A 14,333-nucleotide genomic window follows, 5' to 3' on the forward strand; every position below is an offset into this window, starting at 1 on the left:
AGAACAGGAACAGGCTGTGCTCTCTGGCCTGGTTTGGGGATGATCTCAATCAAGCTCTTAGGCAGAGCTTTAAATTAATGACAAGCTCTGGCAGCAGTGTAAGGAGTCAAAAGTAAACATATGAGGATTGTATGCCCGAACAGAAAGGGGCATGGCGGCAGGGACCTAACCCTCAACTCCTGAGCATGCCCCGTCCTGTGAATCCTTCATTCTCCGCAGGTTTATTGAGTGGCTACACTGTGCCAGGCCTTGTACTGGGACCAGGGGAGGCAGCATTGGAGTGGGGGTGAAGGGATTGGGGGAGATACAGCCCATGGTCAGTGATGTGGGCTAAGTGCCGAGATGGGCTAGAAATGGGTGCCCAGGGAGCGCATAGTGTGGACACCTCATGCTGCCTCTCCAAAGGAAGGGACATCTAAGACAAAGAGATGGGAGAAGAGTAGTCTAGGATTCTAGGCTAAGGGAACAGCAGTGCAAAGGGACAGAAGAAAGAAACAGCCCAGAATTCAGTATGGTTGAAGTGTATGTGGGGAGGGAAGGAGGAGGGGAGGGGGAAGAAGTGATCTGGGCACATGACACAAAGCTTTGTAAAGTTCATTTTAGGAGGAGGTGGAACTGTCTTGAGGGCAGTAGTAGCTGCTGAAGGGCTGCAGGCAAGCGAGGAAAGTAACCAGATTTGCCCTGGAGAAAGAATACACCACTTTGGGCGTGAAAAAGGAAAGTAGGGGATCAGCCCTGGCGGGTTTGGCTCAGTGGATAGAGTGTCGGCCCTCGGACTGAAGGGTTCCAGGTTTGATTCTGGTCAAGGGCACATATCTCAGTTGTAGGCTTCATCCCTGGCCCTGGTTGGGGCGCATGCAAGAGGCATTCAATCAATGTGTCTCTCTCATCATTGATGTTTCTATGTATCTCTCTCTCCCTCTCCCTTCCTCCCTGAAATCAATAAAAATATATTTTTTAAACAAAGAAAAAGAAAAAAATAACAGAGAGGCCAGTTGGTAAGAGATGGAGGCCTGGATTTGGGGTGACATTGTGGTGAGAGCACAGCAGAGGCCTCTAGGCATCTTGCCATGGTCAGCCAAGTCCTGGGGTTGGGGCCACTGGGGTCAGTTATATCCATAGTATGCATAACAATAATGTAATAATTAAGGCTAGGCACTTGTATATTGCATCCCCATTTTTCAGATAAATAAATTGAGATTCAGAGAGGTTAAGAAACTTATCTGAAATCACAACTATTGAGCAGCAGAGCTGGGATTGAAGGCAAGCTGCTGAGCTGATAACCACTAGCCTCTCCACCCCTCCAGGTGGCTTGGACTGAGCAAGGAAGAAAGTAGCACCAGGAGAGGTCATGAGCAGGAGCCTCACCGTAGGACACCTCCCAACCAGAGGGCCTTCTGTGGCCACAAACACAAAGCAGAGCCACTGCCTTCCAGATGAGCAGAGGGACACTCAGTCCAGTTCCTTGACAGTCAAGGATGGACAACCTTCTTCTGAAAGGGTAGTGTTTTAGCCCAGTTCTCATTTACTAGTAGCCACTGCCTGATCCCTGCCAGGTGGTGTGGCCTTTTCCAAACATTGCCCTTTAAGATGCAACCAAACACGTTCAGTCATCACTGAGCAGCAAATGCTGCATCCAATAGCTCCTCCTCATAAATAACCTCCAGCACTTCATATGCGTTTATTCTTTAATCCTCACCTGAGGGTGTGTTCTTATTGGTTTTAGAGAGAGAGGAAGGGAGAGACAGAGACAGGGAGAGGTCAATGTGAGAGAGAAACATTGATCGGTTGCCTCCCGTACATGCCCTGACCAGGCATGTGCCCTGACTGGTAATCGAACCGGCAACTTTTTGGTGCATGGGACAATGCCCAACCAACTGAACTACCTGGCCAGGCTATATTTTATTCTTTAAGTGACAGTAACACCTTTTGGGAAACACCATTCTAGACCAGAGTCGTCTTTGCTGTGGGAGGAGTGTGTGTACTTGTGTGTAGGTTGCTTGCAGTCTTACCTGCCACCTGCCATAGCAGGTGAGGGACTCTGACACCTCTGGGCTTGCTCAGCTCCTCCCTGGAATGAGTAGCCTCTCACCTGTCATCTGCCTCACCCTCCAGCACCTGGAGGCCCAGAGCACAGGTAGGTGGGATGCTGCAAGTGCTTGCCTGGTCCCCCAGTTGGCCATGCAGTTGTCTATCAGAGCAGAGCCCGCCCCAGACCTCCAGAGTGGTGGACCCCCAGTGGTACTGGCTCCAGATGCTCAGCAGATGCCAGGCCTGGGACTAAGGCCTCATCTCCGAGAGCTTGGCTTGCTGTTCTGGAAGGTGATCCTGGCTGGCGGCCATTCCTGAGCCCCTATTTAGAGCAGTTGTCAGGCAGTTGCTGAGTTCCAGCTTACCCTTCACCCCCACCCTCCTACCCTCCCCCCCCCCGACCCCCCAGCAGGACTGAGTGATCTCATGCCTGTGCCATGCTGGGAGGTGGGATGGGAGGGGGAGGGGTTATGATCAGAGCAGCGTGCAAGGCTCCATCTCCACTTGGGTTCCCAGACCCCAGTGTGTGCAGTTTGCTCTCAGAGGTGTGTCCTAACCATCCAGAACAGCTCCGGACATCATCTAAGGCCTGGCTGTGGGCCTGTGCATACAGCACTGCCATCCCCAAAAGAGGAAAGAGAAGGGGTGTTGCTGATGGGGTCAGCTGTCAGAGCTCCTCTTGTGATCACCCTGCTGTTCGCTTTCCCTGGCTGAGTGCAGCCCTCAGCCCCAGAGCTGGCTTTGGTGAAGGAAAAACGCTGAATGGGAGCCCAGAGACCCTGGACCTTGGGCAACTTATAAAGGGACGCTCTTTCCTGCTCAGAATTTCCTAGGTTCTGAGATGCTCCTGCCACGTCCCAGGTCCTGTGGGAGGGAGATGTTGGGGGCCCCCTGCCGGTCCTTCTGGGGAACTGACCCGTGGGGGACCTGTGACACTCGCCCTGGCTAGCCCAGTTCTCCCTCCTGTGGTGCCTGCCAAGTTTTGACAGTGAATCCTGAACTCTGGAATCTGGTTGCTGGCCGCTTTGCTTTTCCTTGGCTTTTCTGTTCCTGCACTCCTTGGGGACCCAGTTCCGTCTGTGCTGCACCCCTCCAGCTACCCCAGGGCTTGATCACCAGGGCTCTCCAGGCCCCACTCCTGCTTTCTCATGCTCACTCGTTGGCAGGTTCTCCTTATCCTCCCTCTCCCACCTGCTGCTATAAGAAGAATTTTAAGGACAGGTTGTGGGAAAATGATCCGTGCAGCTGTGCTAAAACAGTAATGAGCCATGGTGGCACTAAGAGAACTGGGCTTATTACTGCACAGCCTCCCAGTTTGGTGACACTGACATTTTTCTGGGATGAATGCTTGATATCAGTGAACTAATTTGGAGAGGATTCCACAGGCTGCCCTCCTAACTCCTGCCTCTCTGTTGCAAGGGAGGGGCCGAGACACTCAAAGAGAATTGGAGCCCCCAAAGGCACCACAGCCCTGCCCAAGGTCGGCCTCTGCAGCCAAAGCTTCGCCTAACTTTGCTCTCAAGGTCAATAAGAGCACACTTGTTTTTCTCTCACCAGCCTCAGGTGACTCAGCACTGTACTGGGGGTCCAGGGAGGACAAGGAGTGGGGTCACTGGAGAAGCAGCTTGACTGGGGTCTGTTGTCACTGTCTGGGGCTTTGGACATTGGCCCTCCCTTCCCCTTCCTTTCCCTCCTATTCTCCTTACCTACAGCCTTGAGAAGTAAGGCAGGGCCCTAGCTGGTTTGGCTCAGTGGCTAGAGCATCATCCTGCAGACTGATGTCCCGGGTTAGATTCTTGTCAAGGGCACATGCCCGGCTCAATCCCCAGTAGGGGGCGTGCAGGAGGCAGCCAATCAATGATTCTCTCTCATCTTTGATGTTTCTATCTCTCTCCCTCTCCCTTCCTCTCTGAAATCAATAAAAATATATTTTTTAAAAAAAGAAGAAGAGAAGTAAGGCAGGAACTGGGAACAGGAGCTTGGCTCTGCCGGGGGAGGCTGCCCAACATTTTGACCCTGGAGGGGAGAGCCAAGTGAGGGGACAGGCTGAAGGCGCCTCAGCTCAGCCCTGCTACTTTGCCCTATAGCCCTGCTGTGGGGACATGCTGCCCCCTGCTGGCCATGCTGGCAAAATGCAGCCCAGTGTCTTCACCCTAGCCTGCTGCTAGGCTGGAGATGGGGTTCCAAACCCACAACTATTCTCTGACTGCATGGGGAGGCAAGCCTAGACCTGCCTAGCACACAGCAATGTTTGTTGAGTGAACAAACGAATGAATGAATATATGTATCTGAAGAATTTAGGAGGTGATGGCCTGCAGTGTCTGATCAAGAGGAGACAATAAATCAGACATTTATTGAGCAGAAATTGAGACTCCTCTTGGGTTGACAAAATCCAATAAGAAAACCAAATATGAAGAGTTAGGTGATGCTAGACCAGCCGTGGGCAAACTACGGCCCGCGGGCCGGATCCGGCCCATTTGAAATGAATAAAACTAAAAAAAAAAAAAAAAAAAAAAGACCGTACCCTTTTATGTAATGATGTTTACTTTGAATTTATATTAGTTCACACAAACACTCCATCCATGCTTTTGTTCCGGCCCTCCGGTCCAGTTTAAGAACCCATTGTGGACCTCGAGTCAAAAAGTTTGCCCCCCCCTGTGCTAGACTATTACACAGGTGACCGTAGAGCAGCCTGGGCCTGTAGGGAAGGCATGGCAAGGGTGAGGAAGGGGAATAGATGGCAGGGATGAAAATCACAGGGCACTCGGAGACACCCAGGCTTGCCACTTGGCATGGAAGGCAGGGAGAGAGGAAAGCACCCCTCATGTCTTGAGGCACAGGATTGGCCCTAAAATATGTATTTTTCTGGCATGAAGAGGTGCTGTTTATTATTATTCCTTTTCTACATTTGAGAAAAAGGAGGGTCAGAAAAGGCCCGTGACTTGTTCAGGGTCCTACAGCAAGAGCATGTGAGCCCTGGCAGGGTAGCTCATTTGGTTAGAACATCGTCCCAATATGCCAAGGTTGTGGGTCAATCCCCAGTCAGGACGCATACAAGAATCAACCAATGAATGCATAAAAAGTGAAACAACAAATTGATGTCTCTTTCTCAAAAAAAAAGAAAAGAAAAGAGCATGTGGAACCAGGTCAAAATTTTACCTGAGATTTTTGGTGGCTGTGTTCAGGTGCTTGAACTCAAGGATTTTTCCACAGGGAGTAATGTGCTCAAGGACAGATGCAGGGAGGGAAGGATCAGGATGGCCACTTTAAAGGCTGTTGGGGCATCTCAGTGGTAATGAAGAAACTCCTCGTTCCCCGCACTGGCTTCCTGTATGGTACATGGGCTAGCAGAGGTCCAAGCCTGTGTCCTGTACCCAAGTTGTAACCCTGCCCCACGGTGCGCTGGCCCAAAGCAGTGCCTGTAGTGGAGGGGCTATGAGTGTAGGACTTATAGAGAGGGCTTCTGGGAGAGAGATGTGCTGTTGGGACAGCTTGGTAGACTAGAGCCAAACTTCTGCTGAGGCAGACTCAGTCTGGGGGGAAGAGGGGCTTCACACACTCAGGCTCCCCCTCTGCCTGACCTGCTCCTGTCATTGGCTACTTTCCTTCCCTCCTTCCTTCCTTCCCTCCTTCCTACCTTCCTACCTTCCTTCCTTCCCTCCCTCCCTCCCTCCCTCCTTCCCTCCCTCCCTCCCTCCCTCCTTCCCTCCCTCCCTCCCTCCCTCCCTCCCTCCCTCCTTCCCTCCCTCCCTCCCTCCCTCCCTCCCTCCCTCCCTCCCTCCTTCCCTCCCTCCCTCCTTCCCTCCCTCCCTCCCTCCCTCCCTCCCTCCTTCCCTCCCTCCCTCCCTCCCTCCCTCCCTCCCTCCCTCCCTCCCTCCCTCCTTCCCTCCTTACTTCCTTTCCTTACCAAAGGATACTTTTCCCATTGATTTTTAGAGAGAATGGAAGGGAAGGAGGGGAGAGAGAGGAAAAAAAACATTGATGTGAAAGAGACACACTAACTGGTTGTCTCTCATGCACCCCAACCAGGGCCAGGGCTCGAACTTGCAACCGAGGTATGAGGTATGTGCCCTTGACCGAGAATTGAACCTGCAGACCTTCGGGGTTCCACTGGCTGGCACTCTAACCACTGAGCAACCCCAGCCAGGGATCTTTTTTTAAATTTTTATTGTGAGAATACTTTTGTTAAAGCTGGGGACAGTGAAACAGGAAGAGCTTAGGATAAAAGAAGCAACAGAAGAAAGCTTAGGTGGGCTGCTTTGGCTCTCTAGAAATGTTATAGGAAAGAGATGAGCCAAGGTGGGGCTGCTATCAGCTCACTGGAAAGTCAGAGAAATGGGGGCCTTGGAGAAAGGTTCAGGGGGTTGGCCTGGGATGAGCTGTGCCGCTGCTCATTGCTCCCTTAGTTCCAAGTCTTGTGGGGATCCTTAGGATTTAGGAGATGCACGCCTGAGAGGGAAGAAAGGCACAGGCATGCTCCCAGGAAGGATGGCACACCTGGCTGCCTTCTTTCCAAGAGCTGGGTCAGGTGACAGGGCTACCTAACTCTGCAGCACTACCCAGAAAGGGGAAGTTCATGCTGGGCCGCCAGCTACTACCTGGCTTGCTGGAGCTTCCTCCCTGAGCTCTCTGCCTTGGTGGGAGAAGCACAGGTTTGACATGCAACCTGAAGTTCAGATTAAAGGCAGGGGAGAGTCTTTCCTATTCTAAGCAAGACTTTCCCCACTCAGAGCACCCTGGCCACCATGGCACCAGGACATGCCTGAGCCCCCTTCTCAGAGACCTCAGCTCTTGTGCACCATCCGTATGATCTGTGGGAGCCCCAGGTCGGGGAGCACCATGTAGGCTGCCTCAGATTAGGGATGGGGGTGCTGATCCAGGCCTCTCTGATCCAGCTTCCCACTTTGCCTGACTCTTCAATTCTGGCACACTTCCTCCTCCTCCATCAGTCCCCTTCCTCCCCTTGGGCCCTTGATGAGCCTTATCTATTCTTACTTATTGTTGATCCTAATTACACTAAAGTAAAGCAGAACTAGAGCGTTAACTCCTAAGAGGTTGACTGTCCGGGGTTTGAACACCCCAATAGCACCTTTGCCTTGTCCCAGGATGTGTGAGGTCACTCTTGCTGTCTTGAGGACTCTCCCGTTCATCCTCAGAAACCCTCATCTCCCCAGGGAGAGAGGGAGCCCTCTGGGTTCTTGGGGCTCATTGTTTTCTTACAGAGATCTTCTCTGAGCACTTTCTGTGGGTTAGACGGGGTGCCAAGCCCCGGGGCGAAGCAGAGAATGGGACAGACCCCATGCCTGCTCTCCAGGAGCCCCATCTAGTAGGGCAGACAGTGCCCAAGCTGACACTGCAAAAAGGGTCTTGTGGATTGATTAGTGCAGTGAGGGGTGTGAACAGGATTGAGAGAGAAAGCAACTCGAGGAACAAGTAGATTGGATGAGGGAGGGCATCTCTAGGCTGAGACTGAGGGTGCAGGAGGGCCAGCTAGCAGAAAGCCTGGGACAGAAAGAATGGGAATGGCCCCTAACCGGTTCCTCCCTCTGCAGGCTCGTGGAGGAGTTCATGCTCTTGGCCAACATGGCAGTGGCCCACAAAATCTATCGCGCCTTCCCGGAGAGGGCGCTGCTGCGCCGGCACCCCCCACCCCAAACCAAGATGCTCAATGACCTGGTGGAATTCTGTGACCAGATGGGGCTGCCCATGGACTTCACCTCCTCTGGGGCCCTCAATGTGAGTGCTGGAGCCTGGGAAGTGGGGGGAGGCAGGTAGAGGCCCTGTTTGTGGGGAAGAGGGTGTTGGTGGTGCAGCCTCTTTTTTGCCATCCTGTTCCTCTTCAGCCAGGACTTCCCCTGCAAGGCCCTGGCCCTGGGCTGTGCTTCCCACCAGGACCGGGCAAGGGAAATCACTTGAGGTTCAGCCATGGCAGGGGTCCTGTAGCCAGGCATGGGCCTGGCTTTCCCCAGAGGCCTTCAGTGGGGGCTGGGTCATTGGAAGCCATAGCATGCCTTTTATGGTGAGTGGTGTCAGGTGTTCCCTGCCTCGAGCTAAGCCTCATGGAGCTCAGAACTCCAGTGCCCAGCTCTGATCCCACTGGAGGGAGACTATTTCCACCTGTGCCCAAGCCTAGGGTGGGTGCAGAGGTGCCTTGGGTCAGACAGCTGGAAACAGTCTGTCCAGGCCAGCCAACTCCCAGTGAAAGGACTGATCTCCGAGCTGTTGCCCGTGAGGCAGGCCCAGTGTGGGTCACAGGCTGGGGGCTGCTGGCCCCTGTGCCCCACCCATGGCCATCTGAGCCGGGTTGGGCCCCTCAGCTAACCCTCCCTACCTGGAGCCGGCTCTCAGATGCTCTGCGGGTGACAGGGGTCCCAGACCCTCTCCCAAGCCTGACTGCGTATCACATGGGTTTGCTTATAGAAAAGTCTGACCGAAATATTTGGAGATGACAAGTACTCACTGGCCCGGAAGGAGGTGCTCACCAGCATGTGCTCCCGGCCCATGCAGGTAAGGAGCGGCCTGTCCCCCATCCTCCCCTTCTCCCAGGAGCATCCATGACTTCTGCACATGCAGAGGACTGGGTGGAAGGGTGGCGAAGAGGTCCCTAGGCAACACCTGGGACAGGTGAGCCCGGAGCTGAGCCTGATCTGCTGCCTCCGGCTTGGTCTTACATGCTTCACCTGCTCAAGGACAGGTTGACTGGACCTGCTCGAGGGCCCAGTTTGAGCCCTGCTGACTCTTTGTGTGGCCTCTGGGGCTCTGTTCCCTGGCACAGGACAGGGAGTCACCACAGGGCCTGCATCAAGCCTTCAGTGCCAATCCCTAGAGACCAGACCAGGTTGGGGAAAGGAATGGGGGTGGTCAGCCCTCGTGGCCAGATGGGGACCCTGGAGGGGAGAAAGTGTTTCCCAAAGCAGCCTGAACAGGGGAGTGGTCAGCCCCTACTGCAACTTGTGGACTCCAGGGAGACAAGTCTCCTCTCACCAGCCCGGAGAAGAGGGGTCAGACCGGGGGCCTGTGTCTGCAGACAGGATGATGGGCTGGCAGCCTCTCAGTCCTCTGAGGCTGAGCTTCAAACCCTGGAAGCCCGAGCATCTTGGGAAGGAGCCAGCCCAGTGGACTGTCAGGCCATCAGGAGCTGTGGATGCTGATGGGGCTAGCTCTGGGCTGCAGCTCTTCTTGGGGGCAGTGACAGACCATTTTTCAGGGGCTCAGTTGCTCAGCACTATTCGTTCTTTTCACAAGAACCAGATTGCCCCATCTGGCCACAGGTGATTTACTTTCTGGCATCTTATAGGGCTGCCAGGGACGGAGCTGTCAGGGCCTGTTTAGGTCTAGCTGTCCTTACCCTGCCCCACACCAAGCACCTTAAAGCCCACATGGGGCGGGCGGGAGGGGAGGGCAGTGTACCTATGGCCACTGGACTCAACACTACTCTGCCCTCTAATTGCCCATAGGTCACAAGAACTCCCCCGCCCCCTGGCTGTGCCATGCAGGGCCAGTGAGGCCCCTTTCCCTGACCCTAGAAGGCATCCACATCCTAAGTCAAACCAGCCCTGGAGCTCCATGGGAAGGAGCTCTTTCCTGAGTCACCCAGAGTCTGAAAAAGGCTGGACTTCCCCTGGCCTTTCCTCAGAGGCCTGCCTCTGCCTTGGCATCTGATGGCAGGGAATGACCAGGCAGTCTAGAGTCCCTTTCTCCCAACCTAAAAACCGTGGCGGGACGGGGGACCGGGCAGGGGAGCAGCAGTGAGCATGAAAGTCCTGAGTGAACTGCTGAAACAGAACACGAGGGCTGTTCCAGGGAGAGCTGGTCACTGTGGGAAAGCTACGGTCCCCACCCATCCCACCCTGCCAAGAGACACCTTTGCCAGCCAGGAAGGGAGCCACGGCCTTCTGTCCTCTTCACCCCAGCTCATCTGGGGAACTGGGCCACCTCTGAGAACAAACTGGCTCAGAGTGGAGGCAGCTCCCACCTCCCCCTGTGACTTGCCCCAGACATAACCCAGGAGGCAGCAGGAGCTGGAAAAGAAGCCGAATTGGGGAGCTGAGCAGGTCACCACCAGCTGCGCCCTGGGTTCCAGGGCCTTGTACACAGGAACCGGGGCTGGCTGACCATTTGGCTGAGTAAGCGCACGGAAGGGTGTGAGGGTGAGAGAGCGGGGCAAGCAGCCTGTGAACGAGCAAGTGAACACACGGGGTGTGACTTTGGCTCCAATGAGGAACCCGCTCATTGGTTCCCAGGCAGCAGCACGTCCTTGTTTCCCAGCCCTGAGAGCTCAGGGACGCGGGGCCAGCAGCTTCAGGCCTGTGGCCAGGGCTCCCAGGACCGCAGGACTGTTCCAGCCTGAGACTATTTGCAGGGCCCCAGAGCAATGCCTGTACCTTCCTGTACCCCTGTCATAATCCCTGCCCTGCCCAAGGGCCTTTTGAACTCAGACCTGGGTCTTGGCCCCAGGCCAGATTATCAGGGACGAGAAGGGCTGAGGCTGGTGAACTGTTGCCTCCCTTGGCTGGTACACGGTGGAGCGTTGGGGGCAAAGGGTATGGAGCCCCTGACCCAACCCTGCCCAGCTTGGCCAGGCTCTCAGACGGCCCCCCCCCACCTCCCCACCCCCCCAGATGGCGCTGTACTTCTGCTCGGGGATGCTGCGGGACCAGGAGCAGTTCCGGCACTACGCCCTCAACGTGCCACTCTACACACACTTTACCTCGCCCATCCGCCGCTTTGCAGATGTCATGGTGCACCGTCTCCTGGCCGCTACACTCGGTAAGAGGCGCAGTTCGGAATGCAGGCCTGTGCCCAGCTAGCAGCTGCCCACCCCCTAAAGTGGGTGCCCAGAGGCCACACTGCTATGACTATGGAAGCTCCAGCAGCAGGGACTCAGGACCTGAAACTCTCCCTCTGTGAGTCCCTATAGGGGAAGCCACATTAGGGCTCATTAGAAACCCGAACAAAGGCCGCCTATCATTCTCAGTCTCTGGAGCTGGGCAGCAGGAGGCCTTCACTCTGCATGGGCCTCCCAGGCCCCACCTTGCCTGGTCCCAGGGTACCACACTACCCATCACCCAGCCATGCCGTGCACATAGAGTACCGCACCCCCCTCCCCAATAGCAGGCCCCCAACCACCCTCTCTCCAGGCTACAGGGAGCTGCCAGATGTGGAGCCCAGTGTCCTGCAGAAGCAGGCCGACCACTGCAATGACCGCCGCATGGCATCGAAGCGCGTGCATGAGCTCAGCACCAGCCTCTTTTTTGCCATCCTGGTCAAGGTGAGGCCACCCTCCTGACATCCCCTCCCCTTCCGTCTGCCCCACCTCCCCTCCTGGCAGCTGCTCACAAGGGCCCTGGAGGAGCCCATGGGGCCTTCAGCAGCCAGGGTGGGCCCTGGGGGGATGCCACTTCCCGTGGCCAAGCCTTGGCTGGAGCCCTGTCCTGCCCTGCAGGAGAGTGGCCCCTTAGAGTCGGAAGCCATGGTGCTGGGTGTCCTGAACCAGGCCTTCGACGTGCTGGTACTACGCTACGGGGTGCACAAGCGCATCTACTGCAATGTGAGTATATGGGGGCATCCAGGCCACAGTTAGGGACCTTCTGGGGAGGCAGAGGCCAACTACAGGGTGCAGACGCCCATCAGCTGTGAAATGAGTGTGGGGGCTGTGCAGTTCCCCCCTCAGACACCGAGCCGCATCCACTAAGCACACTTTGTTTTCCCCTGCCTGTCCCATTCCCTTCGCTGGGGTCTCCTTCATATTTTCCTAGCATCTGGGAGGTCGTGGACCAGGGACAGCCCTTAGTGGACACATAAGCATGGAGGATGGGAGCACAGGCGAGGACCCTGCTGTCCCTGTCCTCACTGGGGATCCAAGCTGTGGTGGTGACTCTGCATCGCACCCTCGCTCAGATGTGGGCTATGCTGGCACACGGAGGTAGAGGGTATGGAGCCCCTGACCTTGATCCCCCTCCAAGACCCAGCACCAAGCCCACTCATGGGCCTTGCCAAATACCCAACTGAGCCTGTCTGGGATAGGGGATCCAGGCCAGGGGTCAGGCTTCTTCTTCAAGGTCCCAGAAAACAGGTCCCTCCATAACCAGTACAGGATGGCAGGGTATACAGCCTTTGCGAGATTTCTTATAGGAACATGGGAGAAGAAAAGACCAGAACGAATATCCATTGCTACTCTGAAAGTGATGCCCTAAACAAAAGGAAGAGACCAGCCTTTGCTCTGGTGGCTATTTATTCCAGGCTCTTGGTGCCTGTCTAAGGCCACCTGACGGAGCTGTTTCAGCCTACCTTGTGGTTAACATCCAAAACACTTTGGGGTGTGCAGAGCCCAGCACATAGTGTAGAATAAACATGATATTAGCATGGAGTAAAACAGAAGAGACGGAACAGAGGCCAGCTGGAACCAATCAGCGTTCTCATCCTTAAGTCCTGACGTTGAGCAGGACAGAAGTTCAGATCTAGATCATCTCTGCAGACAACCCAGCCCTCGGTCTGTGCTAACACCCAGCGCCAGCAGGGGGCAGCAGCCCTCCAGCCTCCAGTGCTTGGTCCACCTCGGGCCCAGGTCCTGATGTGCCTGGACAAACCCACCACTTTCCCCGAATAACACACAGAGCCTAGGTACTGGCCTTGTCCTGCGCCAGCCGAAGCTGGCCAGAGTGAGGATGAGGGTGGTACCCCCAGAAAGTCAAGCAGCCAGCTGCTGGGCGGGTGTCAGGGCAGGGAGCTCCCTTGAGGTCAGTCAGGACATTGCAGGGTCAGTGGTTAGGAGGCTGCATCCAGGCCCAGGTCCTGAGACCCAGCTGTGTGCATCCCCAGGCCCTGCCCCTGCGGTCCCACCACTTCCGGAGGGTGGGCAAGAAGCCGGTGCTGACACTTGTCTGGGATCCTGAGGACACGGAGCGGGAGCCAGTGCAGCAGGTCAGAACCCCGGGCTGGCGCCGCTTTCCCAGAGCACCACTGCGGCCCGGACCCCGCCCCCTCCCCCGCACCCAGGCTCCTGGTGGTGGGCACCAGTTCACCCACATCCCCTCCTAGCTTTCTGGTACCACCTTCCTCCCTTGGGGACACCCACTGTGAGGAGAGGCAGAGATAGGGGGAGGTTCCGCCTGTCTCTTTAGAACAGGGCCTTTAACTTTTGAGAATCTGATGAAAGCTATGGACCTCCTGCCCAAGAAATTCTGTATAACAAACAGTCTTTACCTAAACATGCTCCCGAGGCCAGCCCAGACCCCACCGTTTCCCTACCCTAGTGCTCACTGTGTGCCAGGGCCCCAGGCCCTCAGTATTTGAGTGGGCTCGGCTCTCAGACTGGCAACAGAGGCCTAAAGAGGCAGAACAAGTGGTCTCAGGCACCCCGCTGACAGATGGTGGCAGAGCTAGGCTTGGTCCATGGGTCCCTGACCCCCCTGTCCCGTGGGCAGCCCCTCGAGACCCACCTGAGTCACCGCCGGGCTCTGCTGTGCTGCAGGTCATCACCATCTTCAGCCTGGTGGAGGTGGTGCTGCGGGCAGAGGCTGCCGCCCTCAAGTACAGCGCCATCCTGAAGCGGCCGGGCACCGAGGACCTCTTGGGCCTGCAGGACAAGGAGGAGTGTGACAGTGACCATGACTATGAGCAGGAGGACTGAAGCCACACCCTGGCACCACCCCACCGGCCTACCCCACCCACTGGCTTTTAGGAATAGGACCTTTTGACACCAAAGGGGATTTTTAATTTGGTTTTTAACATCTCAGGGTTTTGTTTTTATTTTTTCATTCTATTTTATTTTTGCAGCTCAGTTTTTAAATGAACTGGAGGGGAGAGGGTGGGGCTGGATGGGCCAGTGCTTATCAGAGCCGAGTGGTACCGTCCTCCTGGGAGGCCATCCCCCCTTCTGCCAGGCCACCCACTGCCTTCCCCTGCCCAGGAAACGGGGTTTTCAGCAAATCAGTGTCATGGAATAAAATCAGGTGTGAAGAGCAGCCTGGTGTATGGGGCATGGCTGGGAGGCCGGGACGGCAAGGTGCCCCTTGGGCCCAGGACCAGGGATCTGGCTCAGGCTCCACCCCTCACAGCTAAGCTGGGTCACCACCCTCTGGATCTGGAACCTTCCTGTCAGTTCCAGGATGATTCACAGAGCTGGCCACTTGGCAGATTGATGCCAGCGCCTCGTTCTGGCTGATTAGAAATGTCATTAGCATGCAAAGGCGCAAGCTCACCCATCCCTGCTGCTGATGGCTGTGTCCATCCCTGCCCCCACCACTTCCACTCTGCCTGCCAGACCCCAGATGGGGCATCGGTTCTGTAACACCCCCTCC

The 14,333-nt window shown here is 55.8% G+C and overlaps 1 protein-coding gene across 9 annotated transcripts in view; it reads left to right on the forward strand.

The window, feature by feature from the left end:
- The window catches only part of DIS3L2 (DIS3 like 3'-5' exoribonuclease 2), a 342,664-nt gene extending 328,667 nt beyond the window's left edge, over window positions 1-13,997 (forward strand). For 8 of the 9 annotated variants that reach the window (XM_059703557.1, XM_059703561.1, XM_059703552.1 and 5 more), the window contains 7 exons: window positions 7,584-7,767; window positions 8,452-8,538; window positions 10,653-10,800; window positions 11,172-11,302; window positions 11,477-11,581; window positions 12,853-12,954; window positions 13,505-13,997. In XM_059703557.1, coding sequence (XP_059559540.1) covers window positions 7,584-7,767; window positions 8,452-8,538; window positions 10,653-10,800; window positions 11,172-11,302; window positions 11,477-11,581; window positions 12,853-12,954; window positions 13,505-13,663 — 916 coding nt within the window. In that variant the 3' untranslated portion in view covers window positions 13,664-13,997. The remainder of the gene's footprint in view (window positions 1-7,583; window positions 7,768-8,451; window positions 8,539-10,652; window positions 10,801-11,171; window positions 11,303-11,476; window positions 11,582-12,852; window positions 12,955-13,504) is intronic. The other variant, XM_059703558.1, reaches the window with a different exon arrangement.
- The last annotated feature ends 336 nt before the right edge of the window (window positions 13,998-14,333 follow it).

This window comes from Myotis daubentonii, chromosome 7 (assembly GCF_963259705.1).
Source record: "Myotis daubentonii chromosome 7, mMyoDau2.1, whole genome shotgun sequence".
Lineage (NCBI taxonomy): Eukaryota > Metazoa > Chordata > Mammalia > Chiroptera > Vespertilionidae > Myotis > Myotis daubentonii.